Source organism: Muntiacus reevesi, chromosome X, assembly GCF_963930625.1.
Source record: "Muntiacus reevesi chromosome X, mMunRee1.1, whole genome shotgun sequence".
NCBI classification, from domain to species: domain Eukaryota; kingdom Metazoa; phylum Chordata; class Mammalia; order Artiodactyla; family Cervidae; genus Muntiacus; species Muntiacus reevesi.
The window spans coordinates 50,326,469-50,353,053 of NC_089271.1; the positions used below are offsets into that span (position 1 = coordinate 50,326,469).

Consider the following 26,585-nt stretch of genomic DNA (forward strand, 5'->3'; position numbering starts at 1 on the left):
TCCAATGGTAAACATTTCATTGTCATAGACCCACTTTAGGCAATAACAGAAGTAATGACAAAGGAGTGGGCTATTTGGTCTTGTTTAGGGCATTAGAGTATTTTAATAATAAGTGGGGTGGAGTGATGTTACTTACAAGGGGGCAGGGTTCTGGTTGTAGGAGTTACTAAGTGGCTTAAGAACAAATTGATAAGAGGCAATAGACCAGATGTTCTATAAAAGTGGAGTGAAGATTTGATCTGGGGGTATGTTTGTAACTTTAGGAGAACATGGTAAGAGTTTGGGCCCAAACAGCCTGCAGGGCTAACTCCCAAGGTGGCAAACATTATCCCTTGAAGCCCAATTGCCCTTGAAGGGATGCCACCAATAGATGGACTTCTAGCAGGCATTGTGTGCCTGTCACCCGCCCTAGCGGGTTCACTGAGAAATGTTGCACATGCTGTAGGAAACATGGAAGATGAAGGCATGAATACCTAGAGAGATTGGATATTATACAGTATTTCTTTCTCAAGGGCCAGCTATTTTCTGGTTGACCCTCCAGAAGACTGTAGGGGCAACATTGTGGGCCCAGGAAAAGAGCATGAAACAGGAGGGAAGGGGGCAGGGCACAACTTTTGAAAGAATGACACAGCCCAAGGGCATAACATAAACTGATTAAAATCAAAATGGGTCCAAGATGACAAATCAAATTCAACTAAACCTTGATCCTCAATCTGCAAGCTAAATGACACACCCAGAGGTGACAGGACAGTTCCAAGGCACTGTCAAAAGACCGAGGAGTGGGTGGGGGAATGACCCACTCATTAGCATATGAAATCACCCAACTCAAGAAAACTAACCACACCACATTCCATGGCCACCGCACTTGCCCTCTGTGATGGCCCACACTCTTGTAGAGTGCTTCTCTCTGAACCCATACAAATCTACCTCTTACCTATCGCTGTGTCTCTCACTGAATTTTTTTTTTTCAATGAGACATCAAGAACCTGAGCTTCATTAGATCCTGAAACCAGGCACCATGGGTTTTGGCCAGGCTCAAATCCCAGTTGGATGCGACTGAGTGACTAAGCATAGCACAGAGTCCCTGCCACGTGGGTTTGAGTCCCAATCTTAGGTAAACGGTTTCAAGCACAACTTTCAGAAATGGAAAGATGATGACCTGCCTAATACTTTGTAAGCAGTGGCATAGATGGAGAGAGGAGCTGGAGGATAGGAGGAAAAAGCAGTGGGAAAAATGTGCCGAGGAATCCCCTTCATAATCTGCCAGAAAATCTGCTAAATACCTGACCTGTACCCACAATTTTCATTGGCCTGATCCTTGGCACAAAGGAGATTAAGGACAGAAGAACGCTCACCCACTTGGGCAACAGCTACTAGGGCATAGCAGATGGTGCAAACTTTGGGACACACTGGGGAGTAGAGTAGCCCTTGCCAGAGTCCCTCAGTTGCACCCACAGCCACTCACCTGTTTGTGGGGGTGAGGGGGGGCGGGTGTTGAGGAAATAAGAAACGAGAGACTGTAAGGGAATTAAGATTTTGTTAGTCATATGTCCTTCCAGTCATAGGAGCAAGGACCTCCTACCTTAATCAGAGGTCTTCTGGAATCTGAGACTGAGCTGTGTGAGCTTTCTGCGGAGTTTGTTTTTGTTGTCCCAGTTTCCAGCACGCTGGAATCCTTGTCACTTCCACTGAGCTGGGTTTTCTTGAGTTCAGCTTCCACCATGGGAACTTTCGCTGAGTTGGGCGTCTGCTGTGCTTGGGCTCCGCCTCGTGGGGGCCGAGCCGAGGTTGTTTAAGCCAGGTTAAATCCGAGAAATGGCATGATATTCCTAACAACCCTACAAAGGAGGTACTTTGATTATATCCATTTTATGGAAGAGGATAAAGAGGCATATTCAAGTAGCTTTCCCAAGGTCATCTCTAGCAAATGATGAAGCTGAGATTCAAACCCAGACCTCTGCTATCAGAGTCTGTGCTGAAATTTCAAGGAGTTGAATTGGTAGGATGCCAAGGGATAAATGGGTTGAGGACACTGGTGGGAATGGGTAAAGAGAGAGGAGAAATGAGAGAGGGTCTACACTGTCCAGGAGAAAAGTAGGAAGAAGCTGCTGGGCTGGAGAAAATAGAAAGGCCCACAGATCAACAGGGTTCAAGGATATAAAAGAAGTGGTGGAGAGAAGACCTGAGGTAACTGGGAGAACATGGTCAGAGTCAGAGGCGGTGGTTTGTAGATGTGGGGGAATCATTCCAGGACATGACAAGGTTAACAGTGTGGTTTAGACAGAGGTGGTTAGAGTAGAAAGGAGGTCCTTGGAGCTGAGCATAATTCTTCATGAAAGAATCATGCAGCTGGGCCTGCAAATTCTCCCAAGACTGGCTGATTTATTCCTTAATTTGTATTGAGTGTGTAGTACATGTCAGGCAGTGTTCTTAGCATGAGGTAGCCAAGAGGTAAAGGACAAGACTCTGCTGCCATGGGGTTTACCTGCCAGTACACGGAGAACACACAAACACTCACACAAACAAGGCCAGGTTAGACAAGACTCAAAATCCTTAAGGCACAATTCCACAATGCCAAAAGTTCTGGGAAGTATCAGGCTCTTTTTTCATACTTTGGAGCCCAAACTCATTAGGTGACAAAACAGGACCTGAAATAGCATAAGGCTATTTGTTGTCTTGATTCACTCAGTGTAAATTTTCATATTTTTGCCTCTAGAACTATTAATGTTTAATTATAAGTGACACCCCAGACTTTTCTTGGTAGTTATGTATAGAGTATATGCAGTATATAGAAGTATGTAATATAGGGTATGTGTCTTCAGAATTGAAAAAATTTCTAATTCCAAAGCATATCTGGCCCCAAGTTTGGAAAAAGACGGTGGACCTGTAAGTACTATGCAGAGAATTCAAATATGCAATGTGTTGATTAAAAAACTGGCCCCTGAACAGGAAGGGCAAGGAGAGACTGAAGAAAGAGGCAGACTATTCCAGATTGGTAGGTGGCAGATTTAATGAGCAAGGGAACTTCTAAGGTTTGTTCTGGGTGACCAAAAGACTAGTAGATCTCCACACCTATCTGCCAGAATCTTAAAAGTTTATATAGAGGTGTTCACAGGATTCAGTTAGGTGGTATTCAGTTCAGATGGTCCCAACAACACCTTACTCTCTCAAGGCCATGTCCTTGAAACAGCTCTAACTGTGGCAACAGTGAGCATATTCCAGGGACAAAAGTGGGGTACGGAGTGTCCCAATGCCTGGGTCCAGCTGTGTGGTTAACCTGAGGTTATGTACTCTTGATGACATCCTCCAACACAATGGAATAGCAACTAAGTGACTCACAGCTTGAGAGGTGAGGGAGAGGAGGTGACATTGAAGCTTAGTTCTGAATGACCAAACAATAGCAACAATAGCAGCAACAAATACAGTCATGCAAAGATCAGGATGTGAGACTGTCACGGCTAACGCCAAGGCAGGCAGCCTAGAGTAGGAGTAGGCCTGGTTTCCTGGGGTAACATAATTATCAGGCCTCCTGGAGCCAGCCAATCAACATATGCCTAGCCAGAAGAAAGGGAAGCTATCAGGGGAAAGCTGAAAGCCCCACGTAGGGCCAACAAAAATTACCTTGCAACTGTGTAACCAATCCACTTACGCCAACTACCCACTGTGTAACCAATCCGATTGCACCAACTACCTGCTGCTTATTTTGACCTAATAAATACCCGAGAGAACTGGGGCTCGGGGCCTTTCGTCCTCACACACCTGGTGAGGGTTGGGAGGCCCTGGCTCGAGTCAGTAATAAATTCCCCTATTGCGAGTTGCATTGTTTCGAGGAGTCTTCTTTCCCAACCGGGGACTCGGACTACGGGCAGAACAAGGAGAGCATTTCAAGCATAGAGAATAGCTAATTCAAAGATGAACACAGCTGGGGTGGGAGGATAAATTGGGAGATTGGTATTAATATATACAAACTACTATACATAAAATAGCTTCCCCGGTGGCTCAATGGTGAAGAATCCACCGGCTAAGCAGGAGATGCGGGTTCGATCCCTGGGTCCTAGATCCTGGGAGAAGGAAATGGCAACCCACTCCAATACTTACTCTTGCCTGAGAAATCCCACTGACAGAGGAGCCTGGTGGACTCTAGTCCATGGGGTTGCAAAAGAGTTGGACAGACCGAGTGACTAAACAACAACATGTATAAAATAGATAACCAATAAGAAACTACAGTATAGCACAGGAAACTCAATACTCTGTAACGGCCTATATGGGAAAAGAATCTAAAAAAGAGTGGATATATGTTTATATATAACTAATTCACTTTGCTGTAACCCACAACTAACATTGAAACTAATATTGAAAATAGACTATACTTCAATAAAAATTAAAAACAAAAGAAAGAACACAAAGAGGGCACTGTGGTTGGACCATATTTGGCTCCGTTAAGAGTGCTATCACTGAGGGATGGGGGCGCTTCATGTTGTCTGAAAGATTGTGAATCTGGTACTAAATCCTTTCATGGATATTGTGTAGTGACCATGAGTGTGGTAGTAAGTCAACATTTAGGAGGCCCAGAAGGAAGTCTTCCTGGGTGGGAACCCAGATAGGGAGATACTTAAAATAAAGGAAATACACAGCTCAATGAGGCTGAAAATGTAGACTAAGGTTATGGTCTGAAGACCTTGGCTTGGGGAGAAGTGTATAAAGAAGTCAGATAAGGTAGGCTCAGAATTATAATTAGGATACTGGTGAAAAGATGTTTTAGGGTATTCTGGGTCTTAAATGACAGTCTCTGGTTGAGGTCCAATGTGAAATGTGTGATCTGGGCTTTGGGGTTTAAAATAGGTGTTAGACATAGAAGACAGTACCAAAGGCTCAAAGATGTTTTTTGCTTCTCTGCTTATGCCTCTTTGGGTTTGTTTCTCAGCAGCTGTCTCAGAATGTCGTTTTCTAACTTCTCTTGTTATGGCTTTCCATATCTGTATCTCTGAGAACCTGTCGGTCAGCTCTGTTCTTCTCAGTCTCTTCCTCAACATATTTCTCTGTATGTGGCTCTCACAATCACCATCTTTGGATATCCATGCCTGGGTTCTAGAATCTGGTTCTTTGTCCCTTCCTTTGTCTGTGTCTGTACTGAAATTATTTATTTTTCCAACTGAACTTTCCAACTTCCCTCTCGGAAGGCATGAACCTTTTATTATTCCTCTGATTATTTTATTATTCCTCTATTATCCTTAGTGCCCCGCACGGAGACTGGCATATAGGTCTCTCTGATATGTTTATACTTGAACTGAGGCTTTTTCCGAGGAGTAAGGAACACATTTTCAATCTCCTGTCCCCCTCCCCCAAGCAGAGCTGCAGGCCTGACCAAAGGCCCGGGGGTGTGGTAATGTTGCGACGCGGCTATTCGTTGTTTTTCCCTGGGTGTAAAGACTCTCTGCCTGGACCTTGCCCCGGCCGGCCTTGCCCCCGCGGCGGGTGAAGTGAGAGGCCGGCGCCCTCTTGTTTGGCTGAGCGGCGGGCCGCCCGCCTCGCCGGCCCCGCCCCGCGGCCCCGCCCCGGCCAATCAGCGAGTGCCCGGCAGTCCTGCCTGCAGAGAGGCCTGAGCAAGATGGCAGCTGCATGTCGGAGCGTGAAGGTAATCGGGTTTTCGCCCTTTTGCACCCACTGGGACGGCGCAGCCGTAGAACCAGCGGGGAGAGATCGGTGCTGGGAGAAAGCGTCACTCTTATCTAGGCCTGTTATTGCGACGGCGGGGCTCGGGAGGTGAAGGTCAACTCTCCGGGGCACGTGCATGTGGGGTGACTGGATGGCTGTCTAGGGATGAGACGCCCAGAGGGTCCCATCGTTAAGATGGGGGTCAAGTCGCGGCGGTGACCGGGAGCCTCCCTCGCAGAAGCCTGGTGAATGGGTGGGGGTGGTCCGCACAGTGTAGTTGTTGACCGAGCTCCTCTTCACAGGGTCTGGTTGCCTTAATAACCGGCGGAGCCTCAGGCCTAGGCTTGGCCACAGCGGAGCGACTGGTAGGGCAGGGGGCCACTGCTGTACTTTTGGACCTGCCCAACTCAGATGGGGAGGCCCAGGCCAAGAAGCTAGGGAAGAGCTGCGCCTTTGCCCCAGCCGACGTAAGTGGGGTTACCTCAACTCTCTCATGGGGTTCCTTTTCATGAGGGTGCCTGTCTATGTGGGCAATGGACCCATCTCCTTTTCCCTTTTGGTCTGAGCCGTTTTCATACGCCTCCAGATAAAGAATTGCTAAAGCTGTGATTCACAACAGGGAGGAGGGCAGGGAGGGAGGTTGCGGATTAGCCTTATCAGAATCTCCTCAAGGAGATATGTAGAGTTATTGTGCCCTGTAATTTTAATATTTACAAAGTCAAAAAACTTATCATAAAACAAACTACAGAAAGTAAAGCTTGATGAAATCGTATTAGCAAGTAGGGGTACCAAAAAGCTAGTTTATCTTCATATTAATAATTCTCACAACTTGTCTGATCCACAGCAGTTGAGAATCTCCAGGGGTATGTAAGTTTTTCAAAAGAGGGTATAGATTTCAAAAATGTTTTGAAACACTGCTCTATAATACCTAACATTTTCACCTTTGTCTCACTCTAGAGTTTTCTTTTTCTTGGCCTCTCCCTTGCTTACACAATTCTGTTGTCACTCAAAGACTGGATTTGCCCTGCGCGCCCCCTCCCCCCCCGCAAGATTTAGTGGTATGTGTATGATGGTAGATGAATACCTTCTCCACTTTTCCCTTTGAAGGTGACCTCAGAGAAGGATGTGCAAGCAGCCCTGACTCTAGCAAGAGAAAAATTTGGCCGTGTGGATGTGGCAGTCAACTGTGCAGGCATTGCAGTGGCCAGCAAGACATATAACTTAAAGAAGAGCCAGGCCCATACCTTGGAAGACTTTCAGCGAGTTATCAATGTAAGGCCTTAGAGGTTCTCCAGGGGTAGTAGTAAGAAGTATCTGACTGTGAGTGTCCCCACACCCACAAAAGGCTACCTGTGCTTCAAATCCTATACCACCTCTCTACTGGTCCTCCAGGTGAATCTCATAGGCACCTTCAATGTGATCCGCCTGGTGGCTGGTGAGATGGGCCAGAATGAACCAGACCAGGGAGGCCAACGTGGGGTCATCATCAACACGGCCAGCGTAGCTGCCTTTGAGGGCCAGGTGTGTGAGTAGGGTCAAGGCTTGTACCTTGGTGACTTGTTGGGGGCCCTGCCCCTTAAGACCTCCACTCCCTCTCCAGGTTGGACAAGCTGCATACTCTGCTTCCAAGGGGGGCATAGTGGGGATGACACTGCCCATTGCTCGGGATCTGGCTCCCATGGGTATCCGGGTGATGACCATTGCTCCAGGTAGACATATCCCCTCCCTGCCACACCTGGGATTGGGTGGGATCTGTGGGCAATTGAGCAGGGAAGGTATCTACCATCTAAACAGCAGCAGCCTTCTATCTCTGGATATAAGGAAGCACCACAAGTAGAGTTACGGTGAGGAGGGACCAGGTAAATATGAAAGTGAGGGCGGGTCTCTGATTCTGACTGTCTTATCTAGGCCTATTTGGCACCCCGCTGTTGACCACCCTCCCAGATAAAGTGCGCAACTTCCTGGCCAGCCAGGTGCCCTTCCCCAACCGACTTGGTGACCCTGCTGAGTATGCTCATCTGGTACAGGCCATCATCGAGAACTCATTCCTCAATGGAGAAGTCATCCGGCTGGATGGGGCCATCCGCATGCAGCCTTGAAGGGGGAAGGCAGAGAGAACAAAGGTTCCTCTGTCCCTCCCCCTCCTGGAGTGCTTACTCCAGCTTGGAAGGAAGCCCAGTAGCCATTTTGTAACCTCTGCCTATCAGTCACCCTGTGTGCCTAATAAAGTCTCTGTTTCTCACAGAGGAGTGAGCAGCACTGTGTGCTGGGGGAGCTGGCATGGGGAATAAATGTGAATGGGTGAAGACTGACAGGGTTGGATGCTCAGAACCCATGGGTGGGGTGGGAATGGCAGTACCGTACACCTTTTGTGTCCTATTACAACATGTAACCTTGATTTTAATGAACAACTTTATTACCCAGGGTCAGAGGTGGGGTAGTGGCTCAGCTCTCTCCCACTGGGAAATGGATTGGGGGGGGTGCTGCAGCATTTTTCTCTCTGTTAGTTTCTGTGAGCTTGATGCTGGAGACGGGAGAGGACCATCCTGAGCTCAGCGGCTGTTGGTGTTAAATTGCAGATGATATTGGGCTGTAGGTTGATTGGTATAGATTATTGAATTCAGATAATTCTGCCTGTGAAAGAAATCCAGAGGCTTCAGCTAATGGGCTTTCCCTCTCTCCCTGGCTCTTGCCATCCCTCCCTACCCTCCCTTAGCATTCATGCCACCCCCTAGAACTCACTGGGCTTTTTGCTCCTTAGCCAGCTGCTGGTTGAAGGAGCCCAGTCCCCTCCGAAATTCAGCACACAGCTCCCTCTCCTGTTCTTCTAGCTCCATTGCTGCCTGGGCCAAGTTTATGGTCTGGCTTTCCCATTTGGCATCCAGTGTTTGTTCAGCTTGGCGCTGTGCTTCCTTTTCATGGCGTTGTGTCTCCTGTACTTTCCTGATGGTGGCTCTCTGCTCTGGAGTCATGCCCTTCCAGCAATAGGGCAGGACCCTGTGGGGAGCCACGGGGTTTTGGGCAACCTGGGGGTTCTCAGTCAGTAGGTCACTTGTGATCTGGTTCTGGACCTCCACGTGGTTCGCCTCCTGTTGGCGCTGATGCTCACGGCGCTGCCGCTCAGCCAGCCCAGCTGCCTGGTGGGGTCCCCGAATGTGAGCGTTTGGATGCTCAACTTCAGGGAGCTCTCAGTCACAGGGGGAGGGGGAGACATGGCCCTACTCTCCCCCATTTCAGGGAGAGGAGGAAGAGATACTGCATGGCCTTTGAGTGACTTAAGGTGGGGGAAGGGGTGGAATGGGCAGGGAACTCCTCTGCCTTCTGGAAGCCCTTAGACTGAGAGACTGGGGAAGGGAGGGCAGTGTTCTGTTCTCAGGTCATCCTGAGCCTGGAGGTGGGGAAGGGGACCTCCTGCCCTAAGAGGGCCCTAGGGTGAAGGGGGAAGTCCCCAGGTAGATGAGAGGGCTGGTTTGATCGGTAGATTGGGGAGAGCCTGGTGCCCTGGATGGCTCTTATGCTGTACATACCTGGGCTTTGTTGGCATTGGCCGTGGCAGCCATCATGGCTATGCGGCAGGACTCCTCCAGCTTGGCCAGTTGGGCGGCCCGCATGTCCATAGCTAGGCGTAGCTGCTCATCGAGCATGTCTACACAAAGAAGTATGGCCAGGGCACTGTCATTCAGCCATTTGTTCAGCAAGCTTTGTAAATGTATGTTTATGTATGTGGAAGCTATGTGTATGTATGTTTGGGAGTGGGGTAATGTCCTCATTGCAGGGATGTGTGGAAGCAGCTACTCTTTGGGGCTAGGGATAATAAAAGTGACAGCCACAACTGAAATATGCTTCCAATGGACCTGGGTCTCAATGCCAGCTCTGTTGCTTCGGAGCTGTGTGACCTGGGGAAATTATTTCATCTCTGAGCTTCAGACTAAGGGCTAGGCTGCAGGCATAGCATGAGCAAAAGCATTGAAAGTGCTTCAGTCCAGCTACAGTGGTCTCCATGCTGTTACTAGAACATGCCAGACAATTCTGCCTTAGGGATTTGTAATAAATGTTGCTCTTGTCTCATGTTCTTTTGCTTCCTTCAGATCTTTGCTCACTTTGCTCCTCAGTGAGGCCTTCTGTCTTTCCTACCTAAAATTGCCACCTGCCTGACCTCAAAATTTATCCTCCTCCTCTGATTTATTTTTCTTCCCAGCATTTATCACCATCCAATATACCTTACATTTTACTTAATTATTTTTGTCTATTGCCTGTCTCTCTCCTCACTACAAGGTAACCTTTGTAAAAGCAGGGACGTTTATCTGTTTTATCCACTGCCATACACTAGCACCTATATCAGAGCCTGGTACATACTGGGTGCTTGGTAAATATCAAATAAGGAAGTGAAGAAACAGCATGATCTGTATCTTAAATTACAAGTAGTCTGCTCTTGCTGGAGCATAAAATGCAAGTGACTAGGGAACTCTACATGGGCCAGACTAAGGACTGGAAACAACCCTGAAGGTGATGGCGAATATGGAAGGATTTTAAGTAAGGGGGTGACATGGTTAGATTTGCATTTTAGAAGGCTCCTTTTGGTGCCAGTATAGAGGACAGTGAGGCTGGTGGGAGACAGTGGAGGTAGGGAAGCCCTCTTGGAGGCTATGGCAGTAGGCCGGCTAAGAGGGCTGAAACCAGGCCAGTGATGGAAAGGATGCAGGGGAAATAAATGGAGGTTTCATTAGCAGAATTTGATGGATTGGATTAGGGAGTAAGGGAGAGCAAAAGACTTGGATGCTTCCCAGGGTCCTGGCTGGGATGACTCCGTGCATGATGTGGCCACCTCTGGAACTAGAGGATACAGAATGCAGAGCAGGTTAGGGAGCACTGATGAATTCTCTTTAGGAAGCTGAATTGGAGGTGGTCAGCAGCCACCTGGATACCTGACTGCAGGTAAAGAGTCCTCAGCATAGAGATGGTGATGTGGTAGCCAAAACCAAAATGAGGGTTGAGGGCACCTGAGGCAAGTATGCAGGGTAAGGAGAGCAGCGTGCCAAGGACAAAGTCTCTAGAAGGAAGAGGAATCCACAAAGTGTGGACAGAAGAGGAATGATCGGAGAGCTATAGCAGAATATGCTGTCACAGAAGCCAAGGAAGAGAGAGGTTTAAAGAAGATATGATAAGAGTCAAGTGTAGCAAGAAAAAGAAGATATGGTAAGAGTCAAGTGTAGCAAGAAAGTCCAAGTAAAAGAGAAAAGACTGAACAGAGCCTCTTGTACCTGATAACACAAAGGACATTGATGATTTTTGTAAGAGTAGTGTCAGTGCAGGTGTGTGGGGAGAAATGAGATCTCAGGAGTTGAAGTGTGACTGGAAAGTTAGGAAGGAATGACAGCAAGTAGAGACAGATTTTTCAAAAAGTGTGGCTGTAAAGGAAAAGAGCTAGCTCATAGTATCTAGGGGAATCAGAATGGAGAGAGGCTTTTGTTTTATTCTTAAGGAGGGTTATACAGGGACTTCCCTGTTGGTCCAGTGGTTAAGAATCCTGCCAATTCAGGGGACACGGGTTCAATCCCTGGTCTGGGAAGATTCCACATGCCTCGGGGCAACTGGGCCCATGTGCCACAACTACTGAAGCCATGCACCCTAGAGCCCATGCTCCACAACAAGAAAAAGTCCTTGCACAGCAACAAGGACCCAGCACAGCCAAAAAGAAATAAAAATTTTAAAAAGTTTTTAAAAAGAAGGGTTAGACATAAGCATGTTTACAGCCTTCACAGAATATGGCCAGTGGAAAGTGTTGAGAACCTCAGGACCAGGGCGTACCTGAGGGAGCACAGCCTACATGGGAGGCAAGCGGAATGGGGTCCAGAGCATAGGCTGAAGGCTTGGCTCTGGAGAGGCACAGGGACAGACCACAGAGACTGGACGGCAGGGGAACGGAGGATAGGGGTGCCTGGTTTCATTTCGGTCTTCATAGCAACTCAAAGAGGAAAGGTCACCCCATGTTTCCAGATGAGGTCCAGAAGTGAAGTAAAATGCCTAAGGTTACACAGCCAGCACTTAGTAAGTTAGAATCCAGATCTCTCAAGGAATCAGCTCATGCTCCTTTCATGACACTACACAGACTCTCCCCCAGCATTCTGCTGTTCTGTTGCCTAACTCTACCTTCTTGTACACCTGCCTGCTGTCACTAGGCAGCTGGCCCCTGGTGCCACTGCAGCTACTTTGACAAAAATCACCAAATACTCCTAGTTTCTCAATCTGATAGGTTTCTTTTCCTATCTGAACTTCTCTGAGGGCATCTGACATTATTGACGACTCCCTCTCTGAAACCTCCCTTGGTCCCTGAGTCCCCATTTTCTCACGGTGACAGAGCAAGTATGGTGTAGCAATCACAAGTGCGGGCTCTGAAGCCAACCTGCCACCTGAGTTCACTTCCCCCCTCCATGACCCACTAGCTGTATGACTTTGGGCAACTTATTTAATATCTCTGTTCTCAGTTCTTTCCGTTTCCTCCACAGAAAATAGGGATATTACTAGTACTTGCCTCATAGGGTTGTTGAAGATGAAATGAGTTAATACATGGTAGAAAGCTTGGCACAGTGTCTGGTACACAGTAAGTACTCAATAAAGGTTAGCTGTTCCTCTTGCTACCCACTCTGCCTAGAATGGCCTTTTCTCATTCTCACTCTCTGCCTTGCCAAAATTGTACCCGGCTTTCTAAAATTTGGTTCCTGACAGCTGGCCTGTGCCAACCCCCTACCGTCCCTCCCTTCCCCTGTGAGAACTGACACTCCCATCTTGATGTTCGCTCTGTGTTCTATGGACTTCCCTCATAGCTCAGTTGATAAAGAATCCGCCTGCAATGCAGGAGACCCCGGTTCAATTCCTGGGTTGGGAAGATCCTCTGGAGAAGGGATAGGCTACCCACTCCAGTATTCTTGGACTTCCCTTGTGGCTCAGCTGGTAAAGAATCTGCCTGCAATGTGGGAGACCTGGGTTCGATCCCTGGGTTGGGAAGATGCCCTGGAGAAGGGAAAGGCTACGCACTCTAGTGTTCTGGTTTAGAGAATTCCATGGACTGTATTGTCCATGGGGTTGCAAAAAGTCAGACACGATTGAGTGATGTCCTGTATATATTTCTATCACAGTACCTGTCATAGTGCCTAATGCAGTGTTAAAGCATAGATTTTTGCTGGTAAATAACTTGTGCATGTATTTTTTCCTTTTACTCTAAACTGATTTTCTGGAAGTCCTGGTTCTGTGGGTTCCTGGAGGGCAGGGTGCCTGTCTTGTTTATTTTGGTCTTCAGTTGTTCATTCAATGATGATTTTATTGAACTCCTGACACTGGCAGGCAATGTACTAGGTAACTGGGATAGAGTGGTGGAAACGAGAGACGTGGTTCATCTTCAGTGAGTTGACATTTTGGGGGAGAAAGACATTCCACAAATACCTCTATGGTAAGTGGTATAACAAAACAGGGTGCTACAACAGGGGTGGTTTTAAAGATGAGTGGTGTGAGTAGGTAAGAGATGGTCCTTGCCCTTACTCTAATGGAAGAGGGGAACATGGCCACAGATGTCAGAGTAATAGTAGCTACTGGTTATTGTAGCTACTATTGTACTGATGCTTGTGCTTTACTTACAGTGTCTCATTTCATTCTCACATGAGCTGTGAGGTATGGATAATTTTCTCATTTTAAAGATAAGCAAACTGAAGCACAGAGAGGAGGATTCATTTGCCCAAACTAGCTAGTAAGTGGCAGGACCATTAGGTTTGTCTTTACTCTGCTGTCTCCAGGTAATGGAGTGCCAGGCTGATCAGGGATCAATGGCTACACTGTCAGTTGATGAAGGAGGTTGGGACCTGCTCAGTCTAACCTTTCAGCATCAGCCCTTATGTGAAACTGCACCTGCCCACACAGTTCTGGTCTTCAGCTTAGGATGGCTCCCCACTAGGCCTCAGGTCACAGCCGGGAGGGCCTCGCTGCTTACCTGCACAGTTCTCATCAACTCTGGCTTGCTGTTGCTCTTGTAGCTGCCTCTCCAGGCTGTATTGGAACTGCTCCTGCTGCATTCTCAGACATTCAGCCCTCTCCAGATCTTCCTCAGAGAAGTACTGCAGGCTGACTGGGCCATAGTAGGGAGCATTGTCACCAACATAAGCTGGAAACTCCCTCCAGAGTCGGTCTGAATCCCAGAAGTCAAATTCACGCCTGTTCTTGAGTTGCTGCCTCTGTTCTCTAAAGTTTTGGACTTTCTTGGCCAGCCGACGTGTCCGTTCTGCCTCTTCCTTCTCTAGCATCTGAACCACCAGATCATATTGCACCTGCTTGGTACCTGGGGGTGGTGGGTAGGGGCATGGAGAAGGCCCCACAGGAGAGACAGTCTAGTCAGCACAGCCACTGCTCCCAAAGGCCTGTCTGGTTTGTCTTGCCACACCCCCCAGACCTCAGGCTGCACTCCAGAGCAGAACTGCCCTGCCTTAGCCCACTCAGGTCCTTGCTTTTCCCCCTTGGCTGGCCTCTGGCCTTGGACTTGTTACCATAAGCTGCCTCCTTGCTCCGTTCTGTTGCCTCCTGAAGCTTTCGTTCTTCCACCTGGTTGTTCAGGGCTTCAACATCCACCTGATCCCAAAGAAATGGGCTAAATCAAGGTAGAAGCCCAGCAGTGGGCCTCGAATGCTCTAACACAGACTGCTCAGAACTTACCCGCCTCAAAATCCTCCTATAGGATCCCCAGTATCTACTGGATAATGTCCCACCATCTGACCATGGTTTGTAAGTCCCTCAGTGGTTTAGCCTCTGCCTCCAGCCTCTTCTCACCCTTTTCCCTTCTCCCACCCTCAGAAGCTCTGCTTACAGTTCTCTACATATCTTACGCTGTTTCTTTTTTTTTTTTTTCTTACGCTGTTTCATACCGATAGCCTTTGCTCCAGCAGCTCCCTCCACTTGGAACACTCTTTCCTCTCCTTTTTACCCAAATTCCTATTCATCCCTTAAGACCAGCTGAGACTTTCCTGATCCCTCCAGCAGGTGCTACTCCCACAGAACCTAGGACCCACTATCCACATTACCTTGAACTTTGCCTCTATTGATTGTCTCCTAGGCTGTGAGCTTGCTAAGGGCAGAGACTGAGCCTTAGTCAGTTTTGTGTCCCTATTGCCTAACCCAGTGCTTGGCACAGAACAGGCCTTGAAACGTTTGCCAACTAGATCTCAAGTCACACTAATCCACCCACCCAGCAATCTATTTTTTTCTTAAACTATCGATATTTTCTCTTTATTTTGATTATAATTCATTTAAAACATTTCAAAATAGTGCAAAAGGGAATACAGTTTAGTCAAGAGTAAGTGCCCCTCCCATCAGTTACCAGTTTCTTATGTAACCTTCCAGAGAGTTTTGGCATATGCATGCGATACCAAATATTCTTTATAGACTTCTTTTGGCTCCATTTACTTGTCTCATGAAAACCAGACCACTTGGCCCAGAGTTGACTGGAGGAGTCACCTGTCACTGGCTCCTCTTCCCCTGCACCTCTCGGCCTCTTTCTCAGGTCCTCACCACACGTGGGGGTGGGTGCCTTTTTCCCTTCCTCCTTCCTTTATAACCATGCAGTCTGCTCGAATCAGGGAGGGGCTGTGATGGGTACAGCTATGTTCCTCTCCTGGTATAAGAGTGAGGTGACCCCTGGTCCAGAGAAAGTCCCCACTGCCCACTCACCCCCATGACTCTGGTCCGCACATTGAAGAATCGACTCTGTCGCTCCTTTTCTCGATTTCTTCTAGCTTCGATGGCTGCCACCTCCTTGGGATCTGGTGGCAGATCTATGCTATACATCTGGAGCAAGGGCGAGTTGGATGGCCAGTCAGTGCTAACCATCATACTTGACCATACTCCCATTCCTTTCTCCCCACATTATCTTACCAGCTATTGATTCCTACTGATTTTACTTCCTGACATATTTCATATCTGTGTTCTCTATCTCTGCTGTCTCAACCCTAATTCAGGCCTCACAAGTTGGTGCTAAATAATGTTCCCAGGAACCTCACTGGGCTCCCTTGTTCCAGTGTTAGGCTCTCTACTGCTTCTCTGCCTTGGCTACCAAAGTGATTTTTCTGAAAGCAAATCTGACCATGGCACACCTCAGCCTAAAACCTTTGAAAGCATCTATAAAGCAAGTGGGCTTCCCAGGTGACTCAGTGGTAAAGAATCCGCCTGCCAGTGCAGGAAATGCAGGAGGGAAGATCCCCTGGAGGAGGAAATGGCAGCCCACTCCAGTATTCTTGCCTGGAGAATCCAATGGATGGTGGAGCCTGGTGGGCTACAATGAGTTGAACATGACTGAGCATGCACGCATGGCATAAAGCAAATAGTTCCCCAATGTTTTTGTTTTATGAGTCTTCATGATCTGATTCCTGCTCACCTTTCCAAGTCTCAAACTGATTTACAACATCCCTTTTGCATTACGCTCTATTTAGTTTTTTCTGTTTCAGTAAATGCCACCACCATTCCCCCTTTATTTTTATTACTTATGCTCTAGTCAAATTAAAGGTTTAAATTTGCCTGTATTCCTTTGTATTTTGGGAAGCCCAGCCAAAGCCACGGCCAAAATCTCTTGCTAACATAAATCTGATCATGTCTTGCACCTGCTTAAAATCCTCCACTGGCTTCCCACCACACTTAGATCCAACCCCTTACTGTGGGCTTTCAAGATCCAGTTCCTGCACACCTCTCCAGTTCATCTCATGCCTCCCTCTTCCTTGTTTACTGTTCTCCAGGTACGCTGGCTTCCTATCAAGTCCTCCAACACTACAACCGTTCCCACCTCAGGGCCTTTGTACACTGCATTCCTTTGGAACACCATTCATCAACTCCTACAGCTAGTTCCAACCTTGCTCGTTCACTGTCTAACCATTTTGTAACTAAAATATTTGATGCACACAGGGGAATTATATATAAGCCATATGTAACTTAGGAAGCATGATAAAAGAGACCCATGAACCAACTCCCTAGTTAATAGACCATGATCAATACTATTTAAGTGTCTTATGTCTGTTCTCCCTCATCCTTACCCTAAGAAGAACCACTATCCAAAATGTCACCATTCCCTTAGTAATATGCACTAATATACCCTATGTGTGTGTATGATTCCCTGAACAATATTTTAAAACATTTTGTCTTGAAACTTGATGGAGTATTACATAGTATGCATTCTTCTGCATCTTGCTTTTTTCACCCATGTTCATTTATCAATTAACAAATATTCGTGAAGTGCCTACTGACAGACAATCCCTTAAGCATTTGGGAGACATCAAGGAGCAAAAGTGACAAAAATCTGAGTCCTTGTGAAAGTTACTTTCTAGTGGGGGCAGACAAGACTAGAGAGAGTACATTAAATAGTTTGTAAGAAGATGATCAGTGCTTTGGGAAAAATATAGAGTAGGATAAGGGGAATTGGAAGTGCTAAGGAAATGGGGAGAGTGTTGCAATTTTAAATATGGAAGTCAGGGGAGGCATAACGGAAAGAAATGCTTGAAGGTGGTGAGGGAGTTTCCTATGCAGATAACTAGGAGAGCACTGCAGGCAGAGGGAACAAGTGCAGAGGCCTTAAGGTGCACACAAGAGGCACACACACATTCAAGGGGACAGCAGGGAGGCAAGTGGGTGAATGAAGGAGTGGGAAATAACATTAGATTGGGTGGGGAGATGCAGAGCATGTAGGACTTCACAGACCATTGTAAAGGCTGCAGCTTCTACTCAGAGAAATGGGCAGCCATTGGAGGATTTTGAGCAGTGGGAGTGATGTGTCCTGTCTTTGATTTGTAAAGGATTGCTCTGGCTGCTGTGTTAAGAATAGACTGGAGGGGATGGGAAGGGAGGCTAGAGGCAGGGAGACCAGACAGGAGGCTATTGCAATTGTTTAGGCAAGAGATGATGATCACGCCAGGTTAGTAGCAGCAGATGTAGGGAGAAGTGGTCAGATTCTGGATATATTTTGAAGACAGAGCCAACAGGACTTCCTGATGGGATTGGGTGTGCTGTGAGGAAGCAGTGTTAAGAATGACTTCAAGGATTTGGGCTGGGGCAGTCAGATGCGTTGCTATCAACTAAATAGTCTGTATGGGGAGAATAGAATAGGATGAGAATCTGGAGATTGGTTTTGGAAGTGTTGAGTTTGAGAGGTTGACACCCATTGATAGATAACAGATAGTATGGAAAATTTTGTTATTTTTCAAAACGATATGCTATTGGGAATTCCCTTGCTGTTCAGTGGTTAGGACTCTGCACCTCCACTGCAGGGGGCATAGGTTTGATCCCTGGTGGGGAACTAAAACTTCACAAGGCCCCCAAAAAGTTTTTTTTGCTGTTCCTCCTTACAGGATTCTATATTCTTATCATATTGCCCTCACAATTAGCCACATAATCTGCTTTGCCCTCTAGAAAGTGAGAATTGACAGTGCCATTCCTAAGCAGAACTAAGAGCCATTAGTGATAGCCATGTTCTCTCTTTACTGCTGTGGGGCCAGCAATGTCCCAGGTGAGGACTGTCCCTTCAGCCTTGGTCCTGGAGTGAAGACAGAGCAGAGATGTAGCCAACCCACAATGGACAAGAAGCAGGAGTGAGAAACCTGTCTTTATGAGCTGCTGAGACTTAGAAACATTTTTTTATGAGTTTATTTGGGCAAAAAACAAATTGGGCACTGCCAAACCAGAAGTGGTTAAGAGCTTAAGGAAAGATGTTTAAGAGATGGAACACAAGGAAATTATTTGCTTGGCTATAGATGAAGTGCTTGTTTTATTTGAGAAGGCCTAGTTGACTGTGTTTGAATTGGTTGTCCTTAGGTTTTTTTTTTTAATAGTTTTTAAAGGTTTCTTCCCATTTACAGTTAGTACAAAGTATTGGTTTTATTCCCCCTGATGTACAATACATAGCTGAGCCTATCTTACACCCAATAGTTTGTACCTCCCACTCTCTTACCCCTATAGTACCCCTTCCCCATCACTGTTAACCACTAGTTTGTAAGTCTGCTCTTTTTGTATTATATTCACTAGTTGTATGTATTAGCTTCCACATACAGCCGCTGAGATTTTGAGGTTGTAAGTTCAGCATAATTCAGCCCGTCCTTACTGATGCAAGGAATTTAAAGCTATGAGGCAGTAAGAGATCTCTAAGGTACTCTAGGTGGATAAGAATGCCTCAGGGGACATAGAGAGAGGAGGAGCCAGCACTGGAGGCTGAGTGGCCAGTGAGGTGATGTGAAGTGTGAAAGTCGCTCAGTTGCTTTAGGCTCTGCCAGGTGGAATGGACGTAAAAACTGGAGTTCCCTGACAAGCTGAGTGAAGAAAGTGCTTTTGGGAGGAGAGAGTGAGCAACTGATGATGGGTTAAATAAGATGAGGACTGAGAACTGACTGATTTGAAGGGGAGGGTTGCTTCTGACCTTGATGAGAACATTTTTGGTGGGGCCTGACTGAAGTGGGTTCAAGAGAGACTAGGACTCTGCAGCACAAACAATCCAGTTTAGTTAATTGCAAAAAAAAAAAAAAAAAAAAGAGGAACTTGTAGATTAAGAGAGACATATATACAGCTGGAAAAGTGTCCCTAGCATATGCCTAGAAGTGGAAGTGCTGGATCATAGGGCATCAGCCTATTTAAACTTTACAAGATAATGTTGTTTTCCAAGAAGACTGCACCAATTTATACTTTCACTATAGTGTATATAAACTCTAGCTACTCCACATCCTCAGCAACACTTAATGTTACAGACATTTTAATTTTTGCCAACTTGTGGGTATAAAGTTATAATTATCTATTTTAATTGGCATTTTCCTTATTGCTGATGAGGTTGCAACATCTTTTCATGTGTGTTTTAGGCATTTTTTCTTTCTCTTCTGTGAAGTACCCATTCATATCTTTTGTTCATTAAAAAATGTCCTTTTCTTATTAATTTTAGGAGTTTCTTATGTATTCTGCACACCAATCATTTCTTAGTTTACCTGTGGCAAACATCTTCAATTTGTGCCTTGTGTTTTCACTTTGTTATTATTTTATAATAATTTATGTTAATGACTGATACATACAAAGGAAAATGGTTAACACATATAAGTTATGAAGTACAACAAAATGAACACCTGCAAACCCTCCACAGAACCCAGATTGATACTTTAGAAGCTTTTTGTGTGCACTTATCATCTTTTCACTTTATGTTATAATTTGGAGGAATTTGAATGCCGTCAAATTTACCAATCTTTTCCTTTAAGTTCAGAAGTTTTTATCATCTGAGAAATCCCCTGAGGTGATAAAGATATTCTCCTATATATCCTAAAATTTCTAAAGTTTTGCTTTTCTTATTTAAGTTTTTAATCTATTTGGGAATTGCATTTTGTATATGGTGTGAGAAGTATGGATCCAATTTGATTTTCTCTCCAAAAAGCTACATTTCATCTTCTTAAATGGAAGTTATTGTTGTTGTTTAGTTGCTAGGTCCTGTCCGGCTGTTTTGCCACCCCAAGGTGTAGCCCGCCAGGCTCTTCCATTCATGGGATTTCTGGTTCCTGTCCATTATGAGATTGCTGTCCTTTGGTCATTTTATCCCCTCAGTCTGATCACACCAGTATCTCCCAACTGAACTTCATTTACTCGATTGCATCAACCAGGCTTTCTCACTTTTCTGGACTTGTCCTAAGACTCTTCCCAGCCTCCAGACATCGTTTAAAAATTAGTTACAGGAATGGCTGTAGCAACCACCAGACCTTTTCCATGTCTAAGTCCCAGCACTGACGCCAGCTTGCTTATATTCCATCTGTCACCACAATATAAGGTCAAACTGAAGGGGAAGATGACACAGACAGCTTCTTGAACTGCTAACGTCATGGCTTAGTAAAGGGCAGGTAATAAGGTAATGGGGTATGATGGGATGGAGCAGAGGGATAGAAAAGATGGAAAACGGCAAAGGGACAGAAAGGTCAGGGGCAGAGGGGGAAAAGAGGAAGGAGGGCAACAGGGCGGTAGATAGGGGTGGAGGACAGAGCAGAGAAAGGGAAGGGAAGCAAGGGACTGGGCAGAGGGGGAATGGAGAGGAGGGAATGGGATGGGAGTGAGGCATGAAAAGACAGAGATAAAGAGGGGGAAGGGAAGAAGGATAAGAGGTGAAGAGCACAGGCTTAGGGACCCTGGCTCCCAGGGGTTCACACAAAATACCTTTCTCATCAAGGAGTCCCAATTGTGAAGCTCCCAGGTTAGGTCCAAGACTATAGCGTCAGCCTCTGAACTCTGCTTGGAGAAAAAGGAGGGAGGCGGGGGGCGGGGGTGGGGTGGGGTAGGGGTAGTACCTTTGGCCACAGTTTTCCCCAGCCCGCATCCCAGTCGTTCCAGAGTTCCCTCGTCTCCATTCACACCCCATCCCCCTTAACACCCTATCCCATGTATAACTCCACTCCATTCCAATTCCAACCTACTCTACCCTCAGCAAGATTTGAGCTCCTCTAACTCGGAATCCTCCTGCTGGCCCCTCCTTCCTCCCCTCCCTGGGATCTTTCCAATTCCCGACCCTTTTCTTGTCTGAATGTTCCCGCCGGCCAGGCAAAAGCCGCAGCCGAGACCCCACCTTCCTCTTGCCCTGCCTGTGACTTCTGACTTGTCTCAGCAAGGGTTGGCCTCGTCAGCCAGCTTTCCGGGATCCCCAAAGCTGCAGACACCTCATTGCACTGCTTGCTTTCTCAACTGCGAGGTCGCCAGTAGCGGCGGTTTGCATTGCCAAGCAACAAGAAAAGGGGGCGGGGCCCGAACGCCAGTTGTATCCTCGCGCCTTGGCAACCGATCAACAAAACCGCCACATCTGTCCGAATGCCCCGCCCCTTGGTTCCCGCCCGCGCCGGAAGTCGAAAATCCCGTTAGGCCTCGACTTATTCTCGCGAGGTTTACTGTCCGCCCGGCCTGCACTGCGGTGTTTCCCGCGCGGGCTATCCCAGTTGGCGGGCGAACGGCGCGGCCTTTCTTAGCGCTGGCGGCGCTGCCGCAGTAATGGGGTTCCTGAAGCTGATTGAGATCGAGAACTTTAAATCGTACAAGGGTCGGCAGATTATCGGACCATTTCAGAGGTTCACCGCCATCATTGGACCCAATGGCTCTGGTGAGATAAGCCCGGCTGCGGCCCTGCGCAAGTCCCAGCCTGGACCCCCTATCTGGCAGCAGAGTAGTACAACCCAGCCTTTGCACCCTGAAATGTCGCGAACCCTAGCAGGTTCCTTGCCCTTCTAAGGGGTTCGATCCGGACCCGCTTTTCCCGCTCGGGTGCTCTGATTCGAACCTCTTTCCCAGGTGTCAGTTGCCCGCTCTTTGCGTGACCCCCGTCCCGGCCTGAGTGGTACGGGCCGAGCTATACGTTACCCCGCCCACTGCCCCCAGCCTCCAGAAGTCGCGCGTCCGGAGCAGGCTTCAGTCGTGGGCCACGCATTTCCTTGCCGGCGCACCTGCATCCGGCCCCACACATTGTTTGTACCACCAGGAAGATGCGGGGCCGCTCCTGGCCTCTGGGCCAAATGGTATACTTCTGCTTCATCCCAGCGCCTCCTCCCGCCTCGCGCTGGGACACTCCAATTCCTTTTTTTAATTTTTCCCTTCTGTCTTTTAAAAACTCTTCTCTGGAGGCGGCACTTTTGAATTTCGAACTCCGTGCTCCAGGCTCGGTAGTGCTTGGGGTCTGAACCCCCTGCCCCATCCTCAACTGAGAAGTGGGGAAGCCTCAAATTCACCCCTTTCCTACCACTGAAACCGTCGGAAGTCAGAACTCTTTAGCTTGTCAAATTTATTGAATGTTTACTGCTTTATAAGGATTTATTCAATTAAGGTGCTTTGGAAACCGCGGAGAATAGACTAAGCCATGCTTTCAGAGAACTTATATTTCTAGGGGAAAGACGATAATAAAGGAGAAAATAAAGTTATTTTTCGGCTGTGATAAGTGCTGTGCAGGAAATTAGACTGATGTAATAAAGTGATGATGTGATAAGTGACTCGAATGGCTCTTTAGGAAGAGTGGTCATTTAGTTAACAATACTCTTGTACATTTCAAAATTGCTAAGAGTAGATCTTAAAAAAGTCACAAAAAATATTAACTGTGAGGTGATGGATGTTAACTTACTGGGGCAGCCATTTTGCAATATATACAAATACGGAATCATATTGTACACTTGAAACTAATACAGTGTTGTATGTCAGTTCAGTTCAGTTCAGTTCAGTTCAGTCGCTCAGTCGTTGACTCTGCAACCCCATGGACTGCAGCGTTCCAGTCTTACCTGTCCATCACCAACTCCCTGAACTTGCTCAAACTCATGTCCATCTAGTCGGTGATACCATCCAACCATCTTATCCTCTGTCGTCCTCTTTTCCTGCCTTCAGTCTTTCCCAGCATCAGGGTCTTTTCCAGTGAGTCCGTTCTTTGCATCAGATGGCCAAAGTATTGGAGTTTCAGCATCAGCATCAGTTCTTCCAATGAGTATTCAGGACTGATCTCCTTTAGGATTGACTGGTTTGATCTCCTTGCAGTCCAAGGGACTCTCGAGAGTCTTCTCCAACACCACAGTTCAAAAGCATCAATTCTTCAGTGCTCAGCTTTCTTTATGGTCCAATTCTCACATCCATACGCTACTAATGGAAAACATAGCTTTGACTACACGTAGGCAAATAATGTCTCTACTTTTTAATATGCTGTCTAGGTTGGTCATAGCTTTACTTCCAAGGAGCAAGCGTGTTTTAATTTCATGCTGCAATCACCATCTGCAGTGATTTTGGAGCCCCCCAAAATAAAGTCTGTCACTGTTTCCATTGTTTCCTCATCTATTTGCCGTGAAGTGATGGGACCGGATGCCATGATCTTCGTTTTCTGAATGTTGAGTTTTAAATCAACTTTTTCACTTTTCTCTTTCACTTTCAAGAGGCTCTTTAGTTCTTTGTTTTCTCCCATGAAGGTGATGTCATCTGTGTATCTGAGGTTATTGATATGTCTCCTAGCAGTCTTGATTCTAGCTTGTGCTTCATCCAGCCCGGTGTTTTGCATGATGTGCTCTGCATATAAGTTAAATAAGCATGGTGACAATACACAGCCTTGACATACTCCTTTCCCAATTTGGAACCAGTCTGTTCCATTTCTGGTTCTGTTGCTTCTTGACCTGCTTACAGATTTCTCAGGAGGCAGTTAAGGTGGTCTGGTATTCCTATCTCTTGAAGAATTTTCCAGTTTGTTGTGATTCACACAGTCAAAGGCTTTGGCATAGTCAATGAGGCAGAAGTAGGTATTTTTCTGGAAGTCTCTTGCTTTTTCTGTGATCCAACAGATGTTGGCAATTTGATCTCTGGTTCCTTTTGCCTTTTCTAAATCCAGCTTGAACATCTGGAAGTTCTCATTTCATGTACTGTTGAAGCCTAGCTTGGAGAATTTTGAGCATTACTTTGGTAGCATGTGAAATGAGTGCAATTGTTGTAGTTTGAACATTCTTTGGTATTGCCTTTCTTTGGGATTGGAATGAAAGCTGACCTTTTCCAGTCCTGTGGCCCCTGCTGAGTTTTCCAAATTTGCTGGCATATTGAGTGCAACACTTTAACAGCATCATCTTTTAGGATTTGAAATAGCTTAACTGTTACATCTTGTTAAAACTGGGGGGAAAAGGAAAAAGGAAGAAAGGGTAGTCAGGTAAAATCTCTATTTCATATCTAAATTCCCTGTCTCTAAATCATACACCAAGGATTCCTCCTGTCTGCCCGAATTAGCTATCTATTTGGAATCCTGCTATGTTCCTCCATCTCAGAGGTGTTTCTAGCTAAATCACTTCCTAGCCTGAGGGACTGCCCTTGCTGAAGTAGCTCTAACTGATGACCTTCCCTGGAGACTTGCCTAGATTTCGCTCTCAATTAAGCAGGGTTTCTCTATAGCAGCGCTATTGACATTTCCAGTGAGATAATTCTTTGCTCTGGAGTCCATCCTGTGCATTGTAGGGTATTTAGTGGCTTCCTTAGCTTTTACCCACTAGGTGACAGTAGCACCCCCCCCCACCCCCGTGACTCAGGTGTGACAATCAAAAATGTCTCTAGACATTACCAGGTGTCCCCTGGGGGGAGAGGCAAAACCACTCCACTTCCCCCCATCTTAGATGGCTAATGCTTGGGGTTCCATTGCAGTTTCTTAGGGTTTTGGTGTGGTGGCCCCTGTGGAAAGAGCCAGGATGCACCTCTTGGCATTCAGTCCCCTCAACATGGGTAAATTTGTATGCGCAAGTATTCCAAAAAAAACCCTTGGTCTGATTGGCCCTCCCTTACCTGTTCTTTAGTGTGCAACTCACAAAACTTGCCTTGATTCCCTTCAATGAATTTCTGCTCTAGACACCTGGTACATGTTAACTTTTTTTCTCTCTTGAATTCATGGTATATATTTTGGTATTTTCATCATTGGCCTGTGGAGTTCCCCAAGAACATTCCTTGAAACATTTTATCATTGTTCAGATCATAATGCATATTATAAAAATGTTTACAATATTGAGTGGTTGCAGGTATGGAGGCCTTTGATTGTGTGATGTTCTTGTCATCCTTGGAGAGCATGGGAGAAGCCCAAAGGTTGGAAATGGGTTGCCTAAAAGACTGACTCCTCATCTGCATGTTGTGCTAGTCCTGCTCTGATGAGGGAAACCAAGCTAAGAGTTCAGACCTGGTTTGGATAGGATAGGATTGCCATTTATTGAGCCCCAACTATGTGACAAGTATCAGTACTTTACTTTTTGGGACATTTTACATTTAAATTCTCACAGTGACCCTAGGAGGGAGGTACCGTCATCTTTATTTTATAGATGAGAATACTGAGGCACAACAGGTTGTGATCACCTGCATACTTAATTCTCAGAGCCAGGATCACAACTTGTGCCTGATACACCTGTGCTGCTGCCACTCCCACAGAGAACTATGTGCTTACCCATTGAGTCATGTTTTTAAGATTTCCCAGGTGAGGGGAAGGAAAGTCAGCTAAATGTTAGTTGCTCAGTCCTGTCTGACTCTTTGTGACCCCATGGACTGTAGTCCGCCAGGCTCCTCTGTCCATAGACTTTTCAGGCAAGAATACTGGAGTGGATTGCCATTCCCTTTTCCAGGGGATCTTCCCAACCCAGGGATCAAACCCGGGTCTCCTGCATTGCAGGCAGATTCTTTACCGACTCTGCCACCAGGGAAGCTCAGTAATCACTTATATTCTGGAATGGTCCTCCCCAGAGGACATTGATTTTTTAAAAAGAGTTGTCTTGTAGAACATTCCACATTCTGTGTTTGCCTTAAGGTTTCCTAATGCTGTCATGTACCATGTTTCTCTAGATGCTGTATTTCTTATAAACTGGGGGGCGTAGGTCTAAAGGTCTGTTTAGATTGAGGTTGAATATTTTTGGAAACACACTTCATAGTGATGCTGTGTACTTCCTGTATCACTATAAAGACATGCCTTTTTAAAAATGTTAAAATACACATAACGTAAAATTTCATCTTCACTGTTTCTGAGTGTACAATTCACTAATGTTAAATATATTCACATTTTTGTGCAACCAGTCTTCTGAACTTTTTCATCTTGCAAAGGACTATACTTGTCAAACAACAGCTCTGCATTTTCCTCCTTCCCTCATCACCTGTGTTTTTTGTTTGTTTGTTTGTTTTTAAACTTGGTTGAGATCAAACTATGTTGAGTTTTTTATCATGCTTGTTTCTCCTGTTTGTGGGCATCTTCCCATGTCATCAAAGGTTGTAGAGGACTTCCCTGGCAGTGCAGTGGTTAGGACCTTGCACTTCCAATGCAGGGAATGTGGGTTCAATTCCTGGTTGGGGAACTAAGATCCTACATGCCTTGCAGTAAGGCAAAAAAAAAATTGTAGAATGATCTATTTTGTGAATATATTATTTCCGTAAATGGGGCTCTA

The 26,585-nt window shown here is 46.3% G+C and overlaps 3 protein-coding genes across 5 annotated transcripts in view; 2 read left to right on the forward strand and 1 right to left on the reverse strand.

Moving 5' to 3' along the window:
- Positions 1-5,478: 5,478 nt before the first annotated feature.
- On the forward strand, positions 5,479-7,897 carry HSD17B10 (hydroxysteroid 17-beta dehydrogenase 10). Its single transcript, XM_065915353.1, has 6 exons — positions 5,479-5,635; positions 5,958-6,122; positions 6,763-6,927; positions 7,048-7,176; positions 7,256-7,364; positions 7,564-7,897. Exons 1-6 carry the CDS (start codon positions 5,609-5,611, stop codon positions 7,752-7,754), a joined length of 786 nt encoding a protein of 261 aa, XP_065771425.1. The 5' UTR covers positions 5,479-5,608; the 3' UTR covers positions 7,755-7,897.
- Positions 7,898-7,985: 88 nt separating this feature from the next.
- Positions 7,986-21,430, reverse strand: RIBC1 (RIB43A domain with coiled-coils 1). Of its 2 annotated transcripts, none has more exons than XM_065915351.1 (8): positions 21,251-21,430; positions 20,845-20,916; positions 15,364-15,480; positions 14,187-14,268; positions 13,637-13,981; positions 9,183-9,301; positions 8,398-8,792; positions 7,986-8,289 (listed from the first exon to the last, which is right to left on the reverse strand). In XM_065915351.1, exons 2-8 carry the CDS (start codon positions 20,851-20,853, stop codon positions 8,208-8,210), a joined length of 1,149 nt encoding a protein of 382 aa, XP_065771423.1. In that variant the 5' UTR covers positions 20,854-20,916; positions 21,251-21,430; the 3' UTR covers positions 7,986-8,207. The 2 variants fall into 2 exon arrangements, with proteins under 2 accessions (XP_065771423.1, XP_065771424.1); XM_065915352.1 differs by lacking the exon at positions 21,251-21,430 and adding an exon at positions 21,194-21,207.
- Positions 21,431-21,584: 154 nt separating this feature from the next.
- The window catches only part of SMC1A (structural maintenance of chromosomes 1A), a 46,075-nt gene continuing 41,074 nt past the window's right edge, over positions 21,585-26,585 (forward strand). For both annotated transcript variants that reach the window (XM_065916601.1, XM_065916603.1), the window contains exon 1: positions 21,585-21,775. In XM_065916601.1, coding sequence (XP_065772673.1) covers positions 21,667-21,775 — 109 coding nt within the window. In that variant the 5' untranslated portion in view covers positions 21,585-21,666. The remainder of the gene's footprint in view (positions 21,776-26,585) is intronic.